Below are 22,726 nucleotides of genomic sequence, written 5' to 3'. Positions count from 1 at the left end.
TATGACTTTGTTCTCTGCCAGTTCAAGTAGGTAATTCACCAAATAGCTGAGTATTGGTTTAATCTATTAGCCATTTCTACGGTCCCTCAAAAAAATCAGTTTTACATCTTGGTATGGGTGTATCTACGTTTTGTATCTAAATACAAAATAGATGTGGGAAAGAAATACCCGAGGTGCAGCATTGCTCTATTCAGGAAGATTTTTTCTTTAGTGTTTCTTCTAATGCCTTTGATAATTGTCTCTGGGCCTGAAATCATTGCGGTGATGTGATTGATGTTTGGCTCATGATAGGACTGTCAGTAGAGATCTTTCTTCTTCCTCTTACATAAGTCCCAGAGGCCTTTGGAATCCAGTGCATTCACTTGTGCCCTAGAAACATTTTGGCACTCGGTTTCCAATTTCTGTGCTGCTCTGCTATGCTACCTGATGGCCTTTGGCAGGAGAGAAGAGCCATTTAATGTGGTACAGTCAAGAGCCAAAGCTGAAATCTTTTGTTTGGCAAGAGATTGTTAATATTCCTTCCCTAAGTTTGATGTACTTTAGCTTTAGCTAAAATCAAAGAAATATTGAAAACTTTTGAGGAACAGCAGGAAATGTTTGGTGCGTCTTTTTATTTAGAATTTCTTTAGGCCATTGATCCATAATTTTTATAAAAAATATGGCTACAAACATTTTTTGTAAGTGTAAGCACGTGTATTTGCTAAAATCAGAAACAAAGCATGTGTAAAATGAACTAATGATTCTGGGAGCCACTGAGTTTGCTCTCAACTGGAAACACTTTAGGAGTTGAAAAAAATCCTGTATATCTGGAGTGCTGTAGGACTTGTGGAAAATTTCTGCTGTTCTGCAGCTGCCTCCCCCAATATTACTGCATCACCTGGCAGTGCTGACACTTGCCTTGTGTTTCATTTAGTTTCATTGTAAACTTATGGTTTTCCCAGTCTGGCCTAAAAACTGCCAAGCTGATAAATATTTTCTCTTTCATGTCCATCTCCATAGAAACAGAATCTGTGTTACTGCTATAATTGTTCTCTTGTGCTGTTTTTTCTGTTAGGGCCTTGGGGGTTTTTTGTTGGTTTATTTCTTGGGAAGATCCTAGTTCTTCTGTTTAAAACAGCTTGTAAATGTTCAAGTGTTAAGGAGATAAAGGGACTGATTATTTTCTCAGCCTTTCCTCTATTCCTGAGTGAACAATTTCTTAAGGTGAAGCCCTCACAACTTTGAAAAATGAAAATGTAGTAATTTTAAATGAAGTCCTGAAGCAAGAATAGCATTTTGCACCTCAAATATCCCCTACTGTCTTTGGAATTTCTTTAGCTGAGAGTCAGGGCCTCAGGTGGTGCCTCAGCAGGAGAAGAAAAGATTGCAGAGCCATTTTCAGGTCCTTGTTACTAGAGCAGGCGGGACAAGACATTTCAAAATTTGGCAATGACATTTGCTTGCTGATGTGAAAAGATAATCCACTTCTGTATATTATGCTGCAGTTACAAATTCTGAGGCGCCACGAATGAAACGTGAAGCATCTTGTGCCCACAAGTGAAATCCAAAGGCACAGTGAAATATTTCCACATTTCTACCTTAGCGTGTGAAGCAAAGCTCAGTTAGTCAATCCAAGTACCTGTATTTTCTGTTGTAAAAATCAATTGTTTTTCAAGCAGCATTCAACCAGACCACATTTATTAGGTGAGCTCTGGCTTGTAGTTCCAGGTTCAGTACTTCCTTCAATGTGAATCAGATTCCCAATGATATTACCAGGATGTAATGATCTCTTAGAAGAGAACTGGATTTTCAGCTGCAGCAACAAAACCTTGTCTTTCTTCAAGTTGCTGTTTTCCTTCCCATGTTCTCCTTTACCTGGATTTGTTACACTATGACATGTAATACTGGAAACCTGGGATTCCCAGAGTTAAGGAAGTGACTAAAAATACAAACCTGAAGAAATGTTGCTTGATTTATTTGTCTAGAGTAGTGCTTAAAAACTCTGATTTACGAAGGAATGAATAATTGGGGTTTGAAATTCAATCTTTCTGAATTTGAGGGCTTTCAGGAAGACATGATTTTAGAAGAAAGGTTCCTCAGTATATTCCCAGAATCAGAAAAATTTCACCAGAGACCAGAAACTGCGATTTACCTTAGCAAAGATCTGTATGGTTCTTGTGGTTCTCTTAAATAAGTCATCAAAAGATTGGTCCATATATCAGAGGAACTAGAGATCTAACAGGCAGATCTGTGGCTATGCAAAGCCCGAATAGCTGTGATGTTTGGTTTGGTTTTTTTTAAATTTGAACACTAAACTGAGAATCCTTCTTAAGTCATGCAAAGAAATATTAACAAACTCTTTGCACATGAAGCTTTTGGTGTTGTCTTTTGGATCAATTAAACAGAGGCTACACTCGCAAGGCCATTCCTCTGTGGTGCCCTCCAACCCCATGCTGACAGTCCTTGACATTTGCTTTCTGCCCAAAGGCCTTTTCTGCTTGTACCAACAGTGCTTCAGTATTGCCAGTCAGGCATGTCCACAGCCTATCTGCAGGTCTCAGCAATAACTCAGGAAATTCAGTTATAACAATTAATGTAGCAGTGCCCTTATCTGGCACCTTCAGTTGAGTGTGAACTTGGGTTTCTGACTTTCCTCCTTGACTCTGAGTGCTAGAAACACAGAGTGGGTGTCTAGGCACTGGAGCTGTTCCCTGCACAAAGAGGCTTAAGGCTTCCCTTAAAATCAGTGAAGATTTTAGACAGATTCCTGGCTCCCTGGACTGGGAAATTGGAAGCTGGGCAAATTATGTGTTGAACCCAATTTATCCCAGTTCCAACTGGCAGAGAGGACAGCCTAGTGCTAAGTCAAGACTGAGGACGCTCTTTGTGGTGAGCCCAGGAAGCCTGAAAATGCTGAGAGCCTGACATGAACACAAGTCTCATGGTTTCTGAGGTCCTGCTGCACTGTTGGGCACTGCAGCCTCTTTGCTGTCAGCAAGTAGGAATTTTGGAGTGGATCCTTTGACATCTCAGAATACAATGTTCTTGCATCACTTGACAGAAATCACTCAAGTACAGAGGCTGCCCTCCCTGCACGTTTGTCAGAGCCAATATGGAAATATAACTGTGGATTTTATGGAAGTTTATCAGTACTCTGATGTTTCCAGTGAAACATTTTAGGTTCAGTTAATTTACATGCTTTATTGGTGCACTCGCCAGTGCTGGGTTATTGGTTAGATTTGATGATCATAAAGGGATCAGTCTGGCCAGGCACATTGTGCCCTTAGTGAAGCTGTGATGGGTGTCCTGGATCACTTCTCTGTCTTGCATGTGTCCCAACATTGCTTCCATTAAGATCTGCTCCGAGGTCTTCCCTGGCACAGACGTAAGGCTCACCTTAGTCTGTAGTTCCATTGGTCTTCCTTTCTACCCCTCTTATAAAAAGTTTCCCTTTTCCCAGTCACTGGGGACTTCTGGTGCCTGTGACTGTTCCAAGATGATGGCGCGTGGCTTGGAGACCACATGAGCCAGTTCCCCCAGGACCCTGGGATGCGTGCCATCAGAGACTCATGGCTGTAGTGTTCCATGCCATTCCCACAATCCCACTGTTCTCAGGGTTGCTTTACCCTGAGATTCTCCTCGAGGTTGCTGTTCCCCGAGGTATATAGGGTTTTCGAGCTTTTTTTGCCCGAAAGGTCCTGCACCAGAGCCAGAGAAGACAAACTGAGTCTGCCAGTCTGTGTTTCCAAGGTTCTTTATTCTTTCATTATCTCTCAGTTCTTTCCCAGCTCTGCAGGGCAACCCCAGCAGAGCAGGACACGCGGCAGAATGACCGGATCAGAGGGTCCCAGACCTTTTGTACCATTTCCCTGGTCCAACCACTGTCCACAATGTACTTTTTATTTACAAAATCCTACCAATATTTACTACCTATGTTAACATGTCTTTTCTACTCTAAACCAATCCTTGTGATACAACTCAGCAGAAAATGGGGGATGAGAACAAGAACAAGGAGGACAGGACCACTCCCCAACTCCTCCATCTTGCCTCTTCAAACCCATATACTAAAAATCCTAGATTCTACATTTACATTCTATGATAAACTAACTACTACTTATTTTGAATTTTCTCAGCTTGTGATTCTTCATACAATGCGGGCATTCACTCCCATGGCCAGGGATCAGAGGCAGTGTCCTCCTGGGCTCTGTGTGAGGCTGGCTGAGCCCCTTGTACAGGTCCCAGGCCCCCCTGTCCGGTCTCCAAACCCTCCAGGGCAGCCAGAGGAATGTTCTAGACTCTGACACACTATCACAAAACAGAAACTCCACTGACATGGGCTTAGGTTATTTCACCTGTCCACCCACAAGAAGAAAACTTCACACTCAAGCTGGTCATAAAATTCAATCCAGAACAACATAACATTGGAATTAAAAATTATTGTGTGGAGGACTTGAAACTGAGACTAGGAACTTCTGTTCCTAGAAGGGAAGGAACCGAAGGAACTTCTGTGTATTATTTAGTTAGTTAGTTTTCAAAGAAAAGCGAGATTATTTTATTTGATCCTTTCTATCAGCTAGGCAACCTACCTGCTTCACTTCTGAAAGGAAAATCAAGTTTTCCCTTCCTGCATTTAGTATACAATTTACTTTAGGCTGAGAAAGGACTGATTTAAAGCCAGACAAAGCAGAGACACAGACTCGTGTCTCTTGGGCACTGATATTGCTTAAGGAGCTTTTTGGCAACTCACTAAGGTTACCAGGTCCTCTATGCAGGATTTTGAAATATATTCAGCATTGGCCTAATTCTGGTCACGTTGAAGTCAGTAACAAAACTTGCCTGACTTTGCTGGAAAGCGAGCTCAATAAATAAAAGGGAGATTGTATTTTGGATCTTTCCATGCAGACTTTCAACCCTCCCTACAATATTTTAAGGAAGTTATGTCACACAAATCACAGAAATGTTTTTAGATTGGTTAGTGGAAGAGGAAAGAAATGTACCTGCAATAAAGAAGGTTTAGCTCAGGTAATACCGAGATTACTCTAAAACTGATGTTCAAGCCTTGTCTTTTCCTAAAAGAGAGCTTTGATGGGGAAAGCTACGGTATGTCCTGAATAAACAGGTATCAGCATTCCATAAGAACTAGCCCGATGAAGCATTTTCCAAGCTCTCAGGTGGGAGAAATCTGCCACCTACTGTTAACAAAACTATTTGCACAGAGGCCGTGGACCTTAAAACTGAGAAAAATTTAATGTTCCTGTGGGCAAAGAAAGTGACAATTGTAGCAAATTGCCACAATGATGTGCCTAAAAAAGACATCAGCCCTCACAGGGGTTGGATTAATAATGGAGAGAAAACTCGGCTTGTTGATGAGTGATGATGTGTGATTTATTTGGTGCTCTTATTGCAAATTATTTGTGTAATGCTTATGAAGGCACTTTCCTTGAAGAATGTTTGCATTGTCCTTACGCAAGTCTTTTTCAATTAAAGAAAAACATCAGAAATATAGAATGTGAAAAGTTTCTTAAGATATGAGGTAATGCTGAAAAGCACTCCAAAAATTCTGGAGAGCTTTTCTGGCTCGTAACAGTCACCTATCTAACAAAGTGATGCGCGGGATTTGGAATTAGGGACATTAATGTTACATGTAAAGTGCTTTGCTGAATCCAAGTTTAAAACTCACTGAAATTAAGAAACATTTAAGAATGTGGGTGAACATCACTACTGTAGTGATGTCTGCAGGTAAGCTTGAGAATTTGTATTTAAACTGAGTTCTGGAATACAATGTTAAGTATTGGAAATTAATATATTGTCTATAATTGAAAATTACACACTTGAGAAAACTGAGCTGAGGCTGTGCATCAAAATTCATGAATGAGAATAAAAGATCCAGATTTACCTTTCAAGACACGCATAGGCTCACTCACCAGACAGTTATAAGTTTGACATTTGAGATATTTTCTCATTTAAAAAATATAAATGAACTCAGTGTCATAAAGAAGAAAACGACAAGTGACAAAAAGAAAACTCACCCCACCATCACTTTTTCTCCTTATTGAAAAGGTCACTAATTCAGGAACACAAAGCTATTCAAGGCAGCTCCTAACTTTGTAACTAGCTAGCAATAAAGTCAATGGCATTGTAACTGCCACACATGGACAGAAATGCTTGTTTAGCCTGCTGGAAATAAATTACACACAAAAAAATCGCTTCATATTTACTGTTGAATTAAAAAAAATTCAGGACATACACATTTAAGAATCAAATTCTTTAGTAAAAATTCATTTTAAAAGCATTGGAAAGAATTAAATTCAGACTAGTTTCAGCTGCAGGTGTGTTGCTGGCTTTTAGCTCCACCTACTGAGTCCAACTGAAATAACAGAAACTGAAATTGAGCTCTCTGTTTTTAAAAAAAACCTGTTCCAAGGGACCCCAAAACAGAGCAGGAACCCAAAATATGTAGCAAATAAATGAATTTGCACACAGTGAACAAGTGAGAGCAGGTTCTGTTTGAAAACAGAAGCTTCATGGGATCTTGGGGTTAGGGAATTTTAGACCATTAAAAACCTGTAGACAGTTTTTCTAGTTCTAATTTGAACTCTGTAAAAATGTTCTTCTTCCACTTTAAGTGCCTTTCTGAGATATCAAAGGCATTTATTACACTGCCTTCACTGAATCCAAGGTCTTACCGACTTTTATATAGAGATTCCCACTCCCTTCCTTATCCAGAGATAAAACTATCCTGGGAGGATAAATATTTTCAAGGCACACTCTATATGAGAATAGAAAAAACAGCCTGAGCCTTGTTGTTCTGCATGCCAGCAGAAGGCTGCTTGCATTTAGATCATCCAAGCTGCTCCAGGAGAAGTCTTTTCAAGGACTTATTTCAGAACTAATCAATTGTTTACTTAAAAAGTGGTTACTATAGAAACTATCATTATGGATTGGCTGAACCCAGGCGAAACACAAAGTGTAAGAAATGTTTAACCTTCTAGCTGATTCCTGTGCAGCCCACAGCTGATGCTGCCTTAAATGTCAGTAATTAAAAACAAAAACAAAAAAGCCCAACCACCAGCAAAACATTAATTTGATATGTAAACTTTAATATTCAAATATAGGCTTTGGCTTGAGAGGTCTCATTTACAATTTTGGATTACAGATCCATTATACATGAAATACATGCCAAAAAAATCACTTTATCTTATGATTTGCCTTGTCTTTTTTTTTACCCTTGACCACACTTGAAGAGAATGAGAAGGAATCCAAAATCTTGTCTAGATGCCATTTGCCTCTATTTGCCATAGTGTTTTTCAGTTTTGTACTCACAAATGATAATAATTTTGAAAGCTTATCAAGCAAATTAGGAGCACCTAAACACACCTTTGGAATCATTTATCCATGTTAAAATGTAAGGCTCACAGAGTACTAATGCATTTTAGAATTTCAAGTGCTTAAGCAATTTCTTAACTAAGACTCTCAAAGTACTAAATACAGAACAAATGTTTTGTTTTTTTTAACTGAGCATTTGCAGATTTCTTCGTTGAATCAATTGTTAAAAGGTTTTGCCTTCTGGACTTGTTTTTCCTCTCACAGTTCTCCATGTGAGGAAGTGGTCAAAGCTGGCATGATGTTTTAAGAACAACTGATAGAAAATGCAACATCAGTATCTGAGATGGAACACAAATGATTTGCAAGACACTTGAGTGGGATATGTATGTGTATTTTTAATGACATTGACCATGGATAATGACAGCCAAGGGCAAAATTTCCTGACTTACTGCACCAGACAGGCAGATGTTGATACCATAGGGGTTTTCAGACTGGAAGGGTTTGAGTGTTAACAGTTATGTAAATTTACCTTCTGCTGTAACTCTGCACTTCTCCTGGGCTAGTGCTGCTCCTCTTAAATTCTTGATCTGTCTGGATTGTCTTTATTTTCTTTGATCACAAGGCCACACCACTTGAGATACCCACAGGAAACTTGCTGTATTGAAGAAATAGAGATAGTTTAAAAATGTAAGTTAAAGCAAATGCTATGGCTACATAAAATATGTTTTAAATCATTCTTTTCCATGTGCAGTTTCCTGGGATTAAAACTGAGTGGTTTAGACAAGGCTAAAAATGTATCACAGAAAGTGTATCACAGAAAACTGCACTTCTCTGAATGTACAACCATTTGTGTTCTTTCCCTTCTTTCTCCCTTTGCCTTGGACAGCAGTCATTACATACTTGCTGAACAACTTCAATTCTATTACTTCTGTTTAAAATAAGTTGTGGTGGTCTAATTTTAGTTTATCTTGCCTCCCATTTCAGATGGATCTTCCATGCTGTGCACCAAGGAGGTCCCATGAGCCAGTCCCTTTGGTATGTGTGTTGAAACACAAATACAATCTGGGGCTCACAGTTCCCTGAATGACACAAATAAAAACATTCCAGCACATATAAAAGCTGCAACAATGGCAAAACTGTACATATCAAAGACAACCAAAGCATTCACCAGTGAGAATTTGGGGTTTGGATTAATTTTAAAGTTTATTCGGATGATCAGCTTGGTAGCCTTGTGGAATTTGTAGCACTCCTGAGTTCGGGTTAAAAATTCAAGAAGTTAGAAGCTTTTTTCAGTCCCTGTGTTAATTGCAAACAAAACTCATGCTCCCTCACTCCCTGCTTCCTGACCTTGACAGTGACACTGCTTCCAGCAGCTATAAATGAAACTGAAAGCAGATCCATGAGGATAATTATACCATAGCAGAGGTTTCAACACATTGTTTGTCTTGTAGAACTTTTTAAGGAATCTGGCACACAGGAGACAGTTCCTGAAAGTATTCACTGAATCCAGACCCCAAGCTTCCCCACTACTCCTATGGAGTGCTCAGTGCCATGATCAATAACCTGGAGGAAAGTGAATAAATACAGAGGCAGAAGTCACAGATGAAAGAGATAACAAAGGATTATAATTTTTCTCAAGATTTAAGAGGATGGTGAAGCCCTGGCACAGATTGCCCAGAGAAACTGTGGCTGCCCCATGCCTGGAAGTGTCCAAGGCCAGGTTGGAGAGGGCTTGGAGGAACCTGGGCTAGTGAAAGGTATCTTTGCCCATGGCAGGGGGCTGGAACTGGGTGATCTTCAACATTCCTTCCAACCCAAACCATTCTGTGATTCTGTGATTCCATGATTTCCTGCAGCTTTATTTTAGCAATAAACCCAAGTGTCCAAAGTTAACCAACTTCACAGAGTCACCAAGGGAAGGAAATGTGTTTTTTATGTATTACTTCCCTAATTAGAGCCTACACTGACTTTTCAGTGATATGCAATCCATTCCCTAAGAGCCCAGTGAACAAGAAATTCAGCTATGGGTCATACACCCTTGTGGAAACTGGAACACAAAAAAAAAACCCTAATTAAAAAAAGAACCTTGATTGTTTACACCTTCATTATGTCTTGATGATTATCATAGTATTTACAAGAATGTTTTAGTTTGGGTTTCTAAAGTATAAAGTGCTGGAGAAGTGTCACACCTTCCTAAGACATTCAAACCATCCCAAGATTAGGAGCAGACTTGTGTTAGCAGCTTTTGCCCACAACAAAATCAAATCTTTTAAGCTCCATGGTTCTAAAACTGAGTTTCTCTAAAGAACTCAAGTGCTCTGATTGCTGTTGAACTCACAGGATCTCAGAGTCATTTCAGCTGGAAAAGACCTCCAAGACCATCGAATCCAACCTGTAACCAATCTGCAACTTGTCAACCAGACCAGAGCACTGAGTGTTCTGTCCAGCTGTCTCTTGAACAGAGAGTTGCCTCCAGCGGTGGCAACTCCACCACATCCCTGAGCAGTCCCAAAGCTTGACAACCCTTTCTGTGAAGAAATTCTTTCTCATTTCCAACCTGAACCTCCCCTAGCGCAACTTGAGGCTTGTTTCTTCTTGTTCTATTGCTTGTTAATTGGGAGCAGAGCCCGACCTCTACTTGGCTGCACCCTCCTGTCTAGAGGGAGCTCTAGAGAGCGAGAATGTTTCCTGAGCCTCCTTTTCTCCAGGCTGACCCCTCCACTCAGCCACTGCTCATGATTTATGCTCTAGGCCCTTCCCCAGGTCCATTGCCCTTCTTCCCCTGGAAGGGCTCTAGAACAAAAGCTAGGGTGGCAGGGAGAGCAGGGATAAACTGAGTGCAATGAAATGGAGGAAAAGGACTTTCTCTGCAGTGCAGAATGAGGAGGCGCCACTCTTTGATCAGAACAGAGGTCACCACCATAAAAGAAACGGAACAAACAGTCTCCGACAGGCCACTCTGCCTGTGCCAACACAAGTGGTGCTGGTAGCTGCTCCATCTGATCCCGGGCTTGGGAGTACAACACAGAGAGATAAAATACTATGGCTGCTTTCATTAGCAAAAAACTGGACTCTTTCCAAGTCTAACAACCTGAACTCGGAATACGGTGCAAGTGCACCCAGTATCAGAGGCAGATGTGTGATACAATGCAGTGAGAGTAACCACAGCCCAAGCTCTACAGCAGAACTGTTCCAGACCATTCCCATACACCATCCTGGGAAGGGACAGAGAGAGGGCAGCTGACATCTCAAACGATAAAATCCAGCTCTGCAACCGCCCTTCCCAGACCCAGGTGGGTGAATGTGGTGCATTTGGATGACCTGTCTGGCTGCTTGTACACCCAGAGCAATCTCAGATGTGTTTTGTTTAAAGATTGTCACTTCTTGGATCAAATGATGACCATCAGGTCACTTTTCCAGGCTTATCCATTGGAAAAGTGACATCCTTGTCACATACCACAAATCACAGGTTATAGGGCTGAGATTCCCTATATTCACTTACAGTTCCCTTTTCTGCCTCTTGTGATGACAACAAACATAACTGTTAAGTAACATACATGTTATATATAATTGGAACAAATAACAAATGTTTAATCTGATAGAAACCAGTCAAAATCAATGCATTTGCATTAATTTTAATAAAAAAATTTACAAGAGTACAAAAGTATTATTGTCCCTGATCTGCCATCAAACATTTCATGCTGGTGTGGTTTGAGATTTCTGCGCAGTCACACCAGGAGGTAGGTGGCTAGAGTATACAGCCCCCTGTATTATTCCTCCTGGTTCACATCAAACTATCATCTGCAGACATATTTATAAAGGTACTGTTCAGTTTAGACCTTGTATCTGAAGATTAGAGGTTAATCTTCTGAATTAGAAGGTTAAGAGTCTGTGTCAGTTATTTCCAGCTGACTTGAAAATAATGTAATTTAACAGTGGAGCTTTTACAGCCAAGGCAGTCCTTTTATTAAGAACATACAGAGGCATGTATCAGGATATTTTAGTGGGATTTCAGCAACATGAAGATTTGGGGGGAACTGTGCAGACTCCCTGATGAGTGCCAGTTGAGGACTTATTTAAAAAGTTACGTTTGATGTCAGGAGCTGCAGACCTGACCGGTGCTCTCCAACATCAAATAAGAGAAACAACACCTAAGAAGTCAAATAACAACAATCTCTCTTCATTTCTGTAAAATGTAACTGGAACAGGCATTGTTTGTTTGAAACACCAGTTCCAAAACATCCATAGTGTACCAGTGCATAGAGCCATTACTGATCTTTACACTTGTGTTTCTGTGGTTAAAATCATTTTTGTTTTCAATTGGTCTAAAAAGTAAAATGGGAAAAAACCATTTCTCCAATAAAGAACTCAGAATTTAAATATTTAACATATTTAACTTAGATTTATACTTATATTTAATGTACATTTAACTTTGGTTACTGCAGGACTTGGTCTGCCCTAATGGAGGCAACAGTAATAATATCCCAAGTACACTTTGGGGATGAAAATCTGGGGTAGGGGGCCTGAGGGCTGAATCAGGGCATGATATTCCATGACATATTCAAAGGGTTTCATTAAAGAAATATGGTCGAATTGACATGGGCATTAATGTTTGCCATTTTTAGTGAAATTGTAAGAAAATTGTAAAATGGGGATTTGGAGGTTACTGTTTGTTATAAACGCCAGCCAATTTTCAAATTAATAAAATAATTTTTATTAATTTAAGAAAATATAGAATAAAATTTTAAACATACCAGCAATCAAAAAGGACAATGCTGATAGACCCGGGATCAGCAATGGGTGAACACCTGTCACAGTCTCAGTGTGACCCCCCTCCGTTCACAAAGTCCCGCCCGCTTCAAGTCCCCTTATATATTCCTTCGATACGTTGTCTGGGCGATGTGTCTTCCTCCGATGTGGTGTCTGAGGTTCGTATAAGCATCCAATGACTGAACCCTCAGCAGTCCTTGTCGCCAGACAAAGAGGTGGCTCCTTCCTTAATGGCGGTGATTAGTGTCATCCCTCCACCCAGCTACACCTTTGTCCTTTCTGAAAAGTAACTTTACAAGTTACTTTTCCAGGGCAAAACCCTTGCTTAGAAGTGAAAAGCAACTTTTACAAGCCTGGGCTTGCTCGTTTCAGGGCAAAACTCTTGCTTATAAGTTAGCTGTATCTTATACCTATATTGTCAACAACATATAATAAAAAAACCATGAATTATCCCCGGTCATCTATAACAAAGACCACGGACTTTGACAGATCACCTTGTCAACTTGACCAGAGCACTGACGGCCATGTCCAGTTGTTCCTTGGACATCGCTTTTAACTGGAATTCTGTGCTCTGCGGTTTCAGTGACCACCACTTTCAGTTATAATCTACCAATTTATTTTCTGACCCTTTTAGCGACGCCCCACCAATTTTTATTATAAAAGGCATTTGGAGATTGCTTTTTAATGCGTATTGTCCGCACTGTATGAGACACTGTCACTTAATTGGAATTCTGAGTGCTGTGGGGTTTCAACACGGGCCTTCCCTCACGGGGGTTTCCCGCCCTAGGCGCGCTCGCTCACGCTCTGGGGGCAGCGCTGCCCCCACATTCCGCGGGAGCCCGCCGGGCCCCTCTGTGCCCACGGTGGGCTCGGGGAGGACGTTCCCGGCGGAGGCCAGGCCGACCTGCCCGTTGCCCTTACCGAGGCGGAGCGGGCTGAAGGCTGAGGGTGATGACGCAAGCGGCGGTTCCGGCGCCGGGGCGGTGACCGAGGCGGCGGCGCGGGCGGAAGGAAGGGAAAGAGGCGGGGGAAGGGTGTCTCGCCGCCGCCGCCGCCGCGATCTCGTTGCCGGGAACGGGGAAGGGACGCGAGGGGAGGGGGAGCGGGCGGCGTGAGGGGAGAGCGAGAGCGCGCGCCGCGCGAGGGGAGAGAGCGGCGCGAGCGGCGGCCACAGGAAGTATCGCGAGACTTGGCGCGGCGGCGCCGGCGCTAGAGGTGACCGAGGCAGCGGCGGCCGCGGGCGCCTCCTCCTCTTTTTCCTCCTCCTCCTCCTTCTTCTCCTCCTTTTCCTTCCTCTCTGGCCATGGAGAAGGCGGTCGGCGCGGCGGTAGCGGTGACGGCGGAGGAGGGAGGCGGTGAGGGCGGCGGCGGCGAGGCCGGCAGCGCCACAGCAGGGCCCGGTCCCCCGGAGGGGCCGAGCGGCCCCGCCGCGCCCCCATCGCCGTGCGGGCCTGGGGCGGCCGGGCTGGTGCGGGTGTGCGACCTCCTGCTGAAGAAGAAGGCGGTGCCGGGCAAGGCGAAGCGCGGCGGGCGGGCGGCCCGGCCGGCCAGCAGCAGCGAAAGCGGCGGCGGCGGCAGCGAGAGCAGCAACAACGGCAGCGACGACGAGGAAGAGGAGGAGGAGGAGGAAGACGACGAGGAGGAGGAGGAGGAGGAAGAAGAGGAGGTCTCCGAGGTACGGCGCGGGGGAGGCCCCGGGGGTTTCCCTGCTGATCCGGTTTCATAATTCCAGCTCGCTCCCGGCTCCCCCCCGCCCTCGGGCCCTGCGGCAGAGCCGGGAAGGGGCAGCACCTCGTGGCGGGGCACGGCCAATCCCGGCCTCAATTCACCCCCGCCTCGGGGAGCAGCCGCCGGTCCCCTCTGCTCGCCGGGATGCGGGGCCAGGGCCCCCCGGTTTTCCCCAGGGGTCGGAGGCTCCCTGGAGTCGCAGCCAACGGCCGCCTTCTTCCGTGGTGTGGCTTTATCCCGAAGGGAAAAGCCCAGAGCTGCTGCAGGTGCTCTCTGCCGCTGTGCTATGTGCCATATGCTATATCGCGATGGGTGTGGGAGCCGGTGGGAATGCTCCTGGCAAGCCCGGGATGAGGCTCCGGAGATAGGCCGGAGCCCTGGCTGCGTGGCTGGAAAGGTGTTGGCGCGCCCAGTGGTGGGAATAGGTCGTCTTGGAGAGAATGAGCAGGTAAAGCAGGTGAAGGTGCAGCCGGGAGAAGGCTTCTAGAGAGCCCAGGGTGTTAACTGTTGAGTGATGTTTTCTCCGAACCTGAAAGCCACCCTGATTCCGTGCAATGCAGAAACAAGCCCAGGAAAGCATTAATTACTCGATTTTGTCTGGTGTTAGGATTTTCAAGTAGGTATCTTTGGAAAAGGCTGGTAATGCTGAGAGCCCCTTATTTGCATATGTAGTCACATAGGGTTGCTTTGCTGAATGGTTTTAATTCTATAACCTCCCCAGCTGAACATTCACTTCTGCTTTGTGGTTTTTTTTTTTGAGTAGTGTCTGCAAAAAAGTCTACTTGAAGTTTTTTAGCTCTTCTTTGGACTTGATTTCTAAGTGGTTTGGCTTTCAAGTGGTATATCTACAGTTCTGTTAGAAATTGGGCAGGAAGGAAGAGTCTGATAGGTTCAAGGAAGGGCTGGGCTAGGATGGTGATAGGTTTTTCCACGATTAAGCAGCGCTCTGCATTTTATTCCTGCTGAAGCTGAAATAAAAAGCATTTTATCCAGGTGTTTGAGATAAATTGCACGCAGTGAACATGTCTCGAACAAGGTGGTAAGCTTGTTTCTGTGGTTGTTTACTTTAGGAAAGTCAGTATTATTTTGTAGGTAGATGCTTTTATGGTGTAGGACTTGTAGGATAACTGGGTTGCTGCTGAGCTATGTTGTCCAGCAGTCCTACAGGTGCTTGGAGAACTCTTATGAGCAAAGGCTTTGGGATTTGTTGCCCTGGTATGTGGTGAACGATGGAGCCTTGGAGAGACTTCAATGTATCTATCGGTTGATAAGCCCTGGGATCAGTTGTGTTTGATGGAAACATTCAACAGAATTTGTGTCAAGCGAGACCTACTGCTGAGCTCACAGGCAGGTTTTATCCACAGCCCTTCTTCCCAATGGCTCCTTATTCTGGGATCTTTCATGTGGAATCATGTGTGCAGCAGGATGAGAAAGGCAGAGACACCTGAGGAGTACAGGTAGTGGATGAGGTGAGCCTTTGCCTGCCTGCTCTGCCTTCAGAGGCATAGGCACCTATTTCACATTCTTTGAGACCTGCAGAGAGGAAAAAATGCCGGTGATCATTAAATATCATAAGGCAGCAAAATACTTCACTTTTTTTTCTTGACAGAGCAACACGTGCCATAGATGCTGATACAGGCAGTTTGTGAAGGCAGTTTGGGCATCTAGAAGCTTCCCTGGTAGTTTCATCTTATACAAAGTGAAGGCTTTCCCAGGCTGGGTGGTCTGGGATTAAATATTAAGCAGGGCTAAGTAAGCAAGTGAATAGTACTGAAATGATGAAATTCAGGATTCACAACAAAATATATGCCGCATATTTAATTGATAATTGTTCTTGATCATGCAGGTTGCTTGCAAAAATCTGTTCTAGTCTTTCTCCTAGTGACTTCAGGATAAAACGATGCAGCTTGTGGAGAATATGCACGGCTGAAGTTACTGTTTTTGCAAGTGAACATGAGGATGGCCTGATTATTGGAGCAGAGCATCCAACTTGAACGTTGTTCCCAGCAGCTCCTGGGGAGGAAATGTGTTTTGAGTGTTCTCAGTGAAAGGGAGGTTTCCTTGTCTAAAAGGAATCTGATGGTTAGGTTTGGCTTTTAGAAGTTAAAAAAAAAATCCCACTGTAGAAATGAAGGGCTTTTTAGTTGTTTGGGGGTTAATTTTTTTTTTATTTCCCATTTTCTTGAGTTGTGCCCAGTTCTGCAGTTGGATTATGGTCTTCTGACCATGGGCAGTCTGGAGGGCACATAAAGTGAAAAACACAAAGAAATGTAAGTGCTGGTTTTGCTGTAAATGCAAACTACTGTGGGAATGCTACAGAAGCTGGTGTTCCCTCCCAACCATTCCCTTCATTATCTCTGTAAACTTAAGACAGTTAGTCTTAGGCTATTTTTTGCCCTTCCCATGGTTAATACATTAAGACTTCTCTAATCTCTGAAGCAAAGTGCTTCTAGATTTGACTGCTAATGAGACTGCTTCTAAAAATCAGGAGTACAGTAGCAACAAGTCCAATGAGTTCTAAAGGGAAATCTGGTGCATCCTGAGTCACAGAAACCCCAGGAGCAGAAAGACACTGTTTGGCTTAGCTGTTGCTGAGCTGATGGAATGGAATAAAGAATTATAATCTGCTGTTTTCATCTCTATGTCTAAATGCCATCAGATCTCAGAGTAGAAACACAGGCACTGTGGAGAGATTTGGGAGAAGTTTAATAAAAATTTTATACCAACAACGTAATGAGCTCCTGCGACACTGTTCATGGCAACCTCCAAGACTGATTTTTTTAAGTTACTGCAAAACTCCCAAGATTTTAGGTAGTGCGGTCTGGTATTGTTTGTAAAAGGTAAATTGCCTTTTCCCTAAAATACAGTTGTTAAAAAATGGCGACTTTTCTATATACAGGATGAGGAATCTTAAGGTGTGAGAAGAATGACAGTAGGAGTTACATAGGAGGTGAGGTCAGCTTGCAGGTTCCTTCAAAGTGTTCTTGTACCTACAAATTTTGTTCAACATTTCAGTTCATAGTGAAATAGTGTAAAAAATGAGCAGGTCCTCGTAGCAAGTTGCTGCTTAGAAACCTGGTGTCCAGAGTGCATTAGGGCTTCTCTTATTTAATACTGAAAGGTTTAGTTGTGTAATAAAAATTGTTTGCAAGTTTATTTCAAGTCTTTGAACTTGGATGATGTTTGCTGCTGGCAGTGAAATTTATAATTGCCCTTTATATCCATTTTAAGAGTTTGTAAATTATGTTTTGTCCATGAATCTTGTGATGATCCACGGTGTAGATCCGTCTTGGATTTGTGTAGGTATTTTTTACCTTTTCTGTTACTGGATTCTGTGCCAATTAGCCTTCCAGAATATAATCCTCAGTTAACTATACCTGAAAGCGCTGCCCTATGCAAAGGATGCTTTTTGAGGTCTTTTGGCTGTTTTTTAAGTATTCTTGGTTCACTTGGGCCTCCTGTAAGTAAAAGTTCATTTTTGTTTTTTCAGCTGCAATTGAAATAGTAATTGAACTGAGCTAGTAAGATGAAGTAAGTAGAACAACAAAACACCACCAGTCCTCTAAAATTTCTTCACACAGAAACTGCTCTGAATTCCTTGGATTCAGATTTAAGGCAAAGTTAATCTGAAAACTTAGGCGTCCTGGTGTGGTTTCAAGAGCATCACAGGCACATGGCTGTAATATTTAAACTGGGAAATACTTGAAGAGCTTAAATATTCAATTGAGCTGATTTGAAACACAGGTTTTGTTTTAGAAATCTGTTTCCTTTTTTTAACCCTAACAGTCTTCATCATAATCCTGGAATAAGGCCTATGGATTCTGCAGGGCCACCATGTCTGGCTTGACCACTGTGTGACACGTTCCCTGCATGGCCATTACTTTCCTGCCCGTGGGTCCTCACAGACAGGACTGAACATGCAACTAACTGGCCCTGTCCTTGTGAGTGTGTGACATCCCAAGGTGCAGTTCAGTCTCAGCTTCTGCTGCATTGTCTTTTTTTTGTGTGTGTGTCTGTTTCAGCTGTGTTTTGCCTGTACCACTTCGTTTCTTCCATTCAAAAGAGGAAATAAGAGAGAAATGGTTCCCAAAAATCCCTGAAATCTCAGGGCTGATCCCAGGGCTGTTGGTGGGGGAATCCCACAGCCAGGTTTCACACTAGTGAAATCTGCTGTAGTTGACCCCAGGAAGCATTAGCCAAAACTGTTTAACGTCCCTTCCTTACTGTTCCTGGATTAGGTTCCAGGAAAATGGCTTTGGTTAGACCTAATATTTTGGGATTCTTTTTAATTCTTAAATATTACTATACTTTTGTATGCTTTATTTATTTCAAGTAATCAGTGAATACCTGGTTTGCAAAAGAAACCCCCCAGCATAAAGTGACCACCACAGAAGGTGGAGTTCAATATTGGCAGCACCATGTGAATTTGTTTACTTCCTCAGATATTTTTTCAGGAAATGTTTTTATAAACATGATTCCCATGTGCAGGCTGGAGCCAAACACCTTACATTTTAAGCCAGTAATTCAGTTCTGTAAAAAGAATGGTTTCTCTAGAAGAGATTTAGCTGAGAGAATTTCCTCATCTGTCAAGGTTGAAGGCAAATGGGATTATATGTGTTTATTTTTTCCCCTCTATCTGTGTTTTAAACCAAAACTGTTGGTGCTTATTTAGGATATAGCTGATTTGCAATTGGATTTAGGAATTTAAAAATCAATGCTGGAGATCCAAGATAAGTAAGAAGCCTTTTTTTGGAGGTCAAGGGAACAAGCCCTCTTAATCTGGTGTTAAATAAAAATTGCCTAAATTTGCTATTAGTGTCTTCAGGCCATCTGAGCAGAATCCATGGTTGCCTCAGTAGACCTTGTGTGGTTTGTTTTCTGAAATGCTGTGCTTCTGGTTTCTTGATGGTGTGGCTTTGTAGGTGACTCAACTGAAATGACATCCTGAAGATATGCTGTGTCTGTAGGCTTTTGCATCTCTGTGGGACTTCTTTTGTCATGTCCATAACTTTTGATCTGTCGAGTAAGAAAACCATTGGTGAGGAAGAACTAATGCTGGCAAATTATTTGGGTAAGGTCATTTAGTTAACGTGTACTTAGGGGAAAAGTCTTCTTAAAGGTGAAGTTACCAGTGAATGTCAGTATGTCTTGGTGTTAGTGTGAGAATTCTGGTGACTTCCACCCAGTCATTGTGCACTGTCCACAGGAATTCTGGAGAAAAAAAATCCATTATTGACCAATGAAGGGCAGCATTTCCTCTCTTTTTCCACTTAGCAGTGCTTTGTGTTAATCAGTACTGGGAGAGGTTATCTCAGTATTCCAGGTGTTTTTCAGACAGGTTATCCCCCATACACCTTCCTAAGCTCATGACTGTGCAAAGAGCTAAAGCCACATGGAGGTATTACTTAACTGTTGTGTCACCTGATTTTCACATGGGATAATAGTCCTACACCAGGCTAAAAATCAGCCACAAAGCCAAGCATGTTTTTAATACTTCCTTGTTTGTGCTTGCAGTATTTTCATTTAGGTTGGATGTTGTCATTAGGATGATTTTGTTGGCATTACCCAAAGCAGTTTTTGACAAATTCAAATTACAGGTGTTTGATGCACAGGAGTCATTCCTCTTCTGTATTTTACCTGCATCCTCAAATTCCTAGAGCATAATGGTATATTCTAGGAAATGAGCTGAAGTAAACCTTGATTTTATGTTTTTCCCTGCCCCGCCCCATATCTTATGTAGTATTAATCATCAAGAGTGGATAATGTGTCCAAATAAGCAGCTGCTCAGAGCTAGAAAGGTGTTGGAACATTAAGAAATACAATGAAATATTGCTATTTAGAATATTAGTTTGGGGTTTTGGCTTCCATTCTCCTCAAGTTCAACTTGAAACAATGAAAAAGTGTCTAGATTCCTGATTTTTTTAGTTGAAAAAAGTGAAGAAATCTTACGCACAGTAATACAAGTTCAATCTTCTGCTAAGCAAGCTGCCTCATATTTAGTCTCAGGTTTGCTTTCCCTTGCGTTTATGTACAAGGGATGGTTCTTTCTGAGTCTGTACATCTGTCCAGCTGTGCAGGAACAGTTCTGGGAACTACAATCCCAGCAGAAGGGGAGTATCTGAAATCCCCCCTCTCAGGCAGGGATGAGAGGAGGAAGGCCGCTCTTATCCTCCCAGCTGCACCTCCCAGTTCTTCCCACACACAAAAAACCTAAACACTTGAAGGAGAAGCTGGAGCTCCCTTGTGCATCTGTGTCTGGCAGGTGACTCACGTGTTTTCCTGTCCTGGAGCCTTCCCATTTCCAACTTCAGGTGTTCTTGCCTTTTGTTCAGTCTTGTCCTGAAATGCTTTGCCAGTGGAATTTTCCTCTTGATACTCTTCTGCAGATGCAAATTGTTCTCCTCCACAGAATGGGGAACAATGCTTTAATGAAGTTGAAATTTTCAAGTCATGGTGTGACTTAGTTTTTTCCTCAAGTGCTCAGTGCTGTTCAGCCCCTGCATCAGCGTGGGTACTAATTCCACTGAAGTTGGGGGAGTTGGGCTTGGAGGAAGGAAAAAAAAAAACAGGGATTCAGTGCTCCTCCCAGCCACTTGGGAAATGATGTAGTTGAAAAAAAAACCTCAGTAAGAGAAAAAACACATTTCCAGTTGATCAGTTCCTGGATCCAGTTTGTCAGACACAAGAGCTTGTGCTGACACAGCGAAGAGCAGGAACTCAGGCAGGGGGGAGGATGAGCACCGCCTCTTTCGGTGGGATAATTCATTTAAATCCTTGTCATAGAAAACATTTGCATTGTTTCTGAGGACTTCAGTCGTTACGAATGGTACAGAGCAGCGAGAATTTTTGTGTTTAAGGGCAAACTAGTTGTCTTGACACTTCCTCTGGATCATTCTGTTTGGAAGTGACTGGAACAGATAAATCACACAGCATTCTTTTGGGATTTTTTGCGTGTAGCTTAAAAACTTAAACCTGCTTCAGATAAAATCAGCACTGACTTTTGTCTCTAGTATTTGTTCAAGTTCTTGAAAGTAGCATATAAAGGATAGGGAGAAAGAGAGGAATTACGCAGGATTTTAGTAAAGTACTGCAGCCTTTTGGTTTATCACCATCACTTTTGCGTCATTTAGTGCAGTGTAGCAAAGGAGTCACTTTGGAGACTGACTAAAAATGTCACAATTGTGATCGTAACCATAACACAAAAACCCAAGCTAGCTTAAAGAAAAAAAGTACTTTGAATGTTACAGTCTGCTCCATGGATGAACACATGCCTTCTGTCCGTCTCCCTCACTAACAGAAGTGAAAGTTGGCATAACAGCATGCTGGTATTTTTGTGGAGAATCAGCTTGATCAAGGAACTCCTCAGAGACAAATATAGTGACCAACTTTCTGTGCCAAACTTCAGAAAAGGACTTTTCTGTAGCTTGCATGAAGGGGGAAATGTGCACGGTTCTGTGTAAAATCACTCTCTAAATGCACGTGTCTTCAAGTTGAAAAAATTAACTAATGTCTTTAAGTTGAGGTGGGTTTTAGAAACATGCTAGTACCTGCACCACAGCTGGGTTCTGCAAAAATACTTAGGTTAGAGAATGGCACAGTGTGATGGGTTGATTAAAAGCTCACCTCTGCCAAGGGCAGGGAATCTCTCTCTCTCTGCCTTCTGTAGCTGAGCACTGGTGGAACAGCTGTGCCAGGGGCCGTGTTTGTTATGAAAGTTGATATGGATGCTAATTCCTCCTGTGCTTTGGAGCAGTTGTGTCCCAGCACTGTTTAGTTATATCAGAGGATGGCCAAAACCTTGGTTAGGCCTAGAAAAATCTTACAATAATAATGATTTGCTGGTTTTGAAGAAGTGTATGAAGTAGTGACACCCAGTAGACACTTCCTTGAGCGAATTAAACTTGAAGGTTACCAGTAGAACTGTCAATGAACTTTGTTAAAAAAAATATTAAAAATTGCCAAAATGTTTTCAAGAAAGGCAGATGTCTTCAATGGTGGCTTTCATTGTAATTCAGAATTGTCTGTTACAGAATACACAGCCTTTCAAAAAACCATTGGAATACTTGTTAATAGAAATAACTCAAGCAATTGATTTCACAACAAAAGTATTGTCCACCCAGTCCAGAACATACTTAGTTTTCTAAAAAACTTTTTGTCAACTTCCACAGCATTTATTAGACTTGGTCATAGTAAAATAATTCTGTCAGGCTCTGTGTGTGTGATGTAATTTAAATGTGGTGGAGGGTAAGAAATTCTTCTGTGGGAGGGGTGTTGGGTTGTCAGGGCACCTCAGCTTGCCTGCTAGGGGTTTAGTTAAACCCCTGCAGGGCTTTAGCCATGCTGTTGAGGAGGGTTTAAGTTTTTTTTTCATTTGGACTCTTGGATGTCTTTAGGGTTAGTCTTGGGCTAAAATCAGGCTCTTTCTGCGAGCACATCTTGAATTGAGGGCAAGTGTTTGTGAGTTAAATGTTGTATCGTCTTGTAATCTGAGATAAACTGAACCTGTGATTTTATTTCTGAAGGCCCAGCAAAGAAGAGATGGGAACAGGAGGTATTGAACTCCAGTGTTCAGCTAGAAGTGTTTCCATCTGGCAGCTGGTCCACCTATACTGGCAGTAAATGCTGGGAGTTGTGCTGTGTGGTCCCCAGTCTGTCTTGATCTTCCAGGTAACCTTGGATGAAAAAGGAAATGAACAACTGTATTAAATGAAAATAGAGGTCCCATTAGTATCTCATTTTCTATTCAGTTTATGTGTTTTTCCTTCTTCAGCCTTGTCCAACAGTTTGTTCTGTTAAATTCCAGGCTTGATATTGCTGTCAATGAATAGAGTAGATTTTCCAGCCATTTTAGTCTGTGAATTTGAAGATGCCAGTTGAGTAACGGTGATTATTGAGAGTTTTGTAAAAGAAAGAAACATCAAGT

General features: G+C 42.4%; 1 protein-coding gene across 4 annotated transcripts in view; it reads left to right on the top strand.

The window, feature by feature from the left end:
* Positions 1–13,103: 13,103 nt before the first annotated feature.
* The window catches only part of ANKRD17 (ankyrin repeat domain 17), a 70,252-nt gene continuing 60,629 nt past the window's right edge, over positions 13,104–22,726 (top strand). For all 4 annotated transcript variants that reach the window (XM_063415333.1, XM_063415332.1, XM_063415330.1 and 1 more), the window contains exon 1: positions 13,104–13,750. In XM_063415333.1, coding sequence (XP_063271403.1) covers positions 13,379–13,750 — 372 coding nt within the window. In that variant the 5' untranslated portion in view covers positions 13,104–13,378. The remainder of the gene's footprint in view (positions 13,751–22,726) is intronic.

This window comes from Prinia subflava, chromosome 18, assembly GCF_021018805.1.
Source record: "Prinia subflava isolate CZ2003 ecotype Zambia chromosome 18, Cam_Psub_1.2, whole genome shotgun sequence".
NCBI classification, from domain to species: domain Eukaryota; kingdom Metazoa; phylum Chordata; class Aves; order Passeriformes; family Cisticolidae; genus Prinia; species Prinia subflava.
This window is presented reverse-complemented; position numbering and strand designations above follow the sequence as displayed.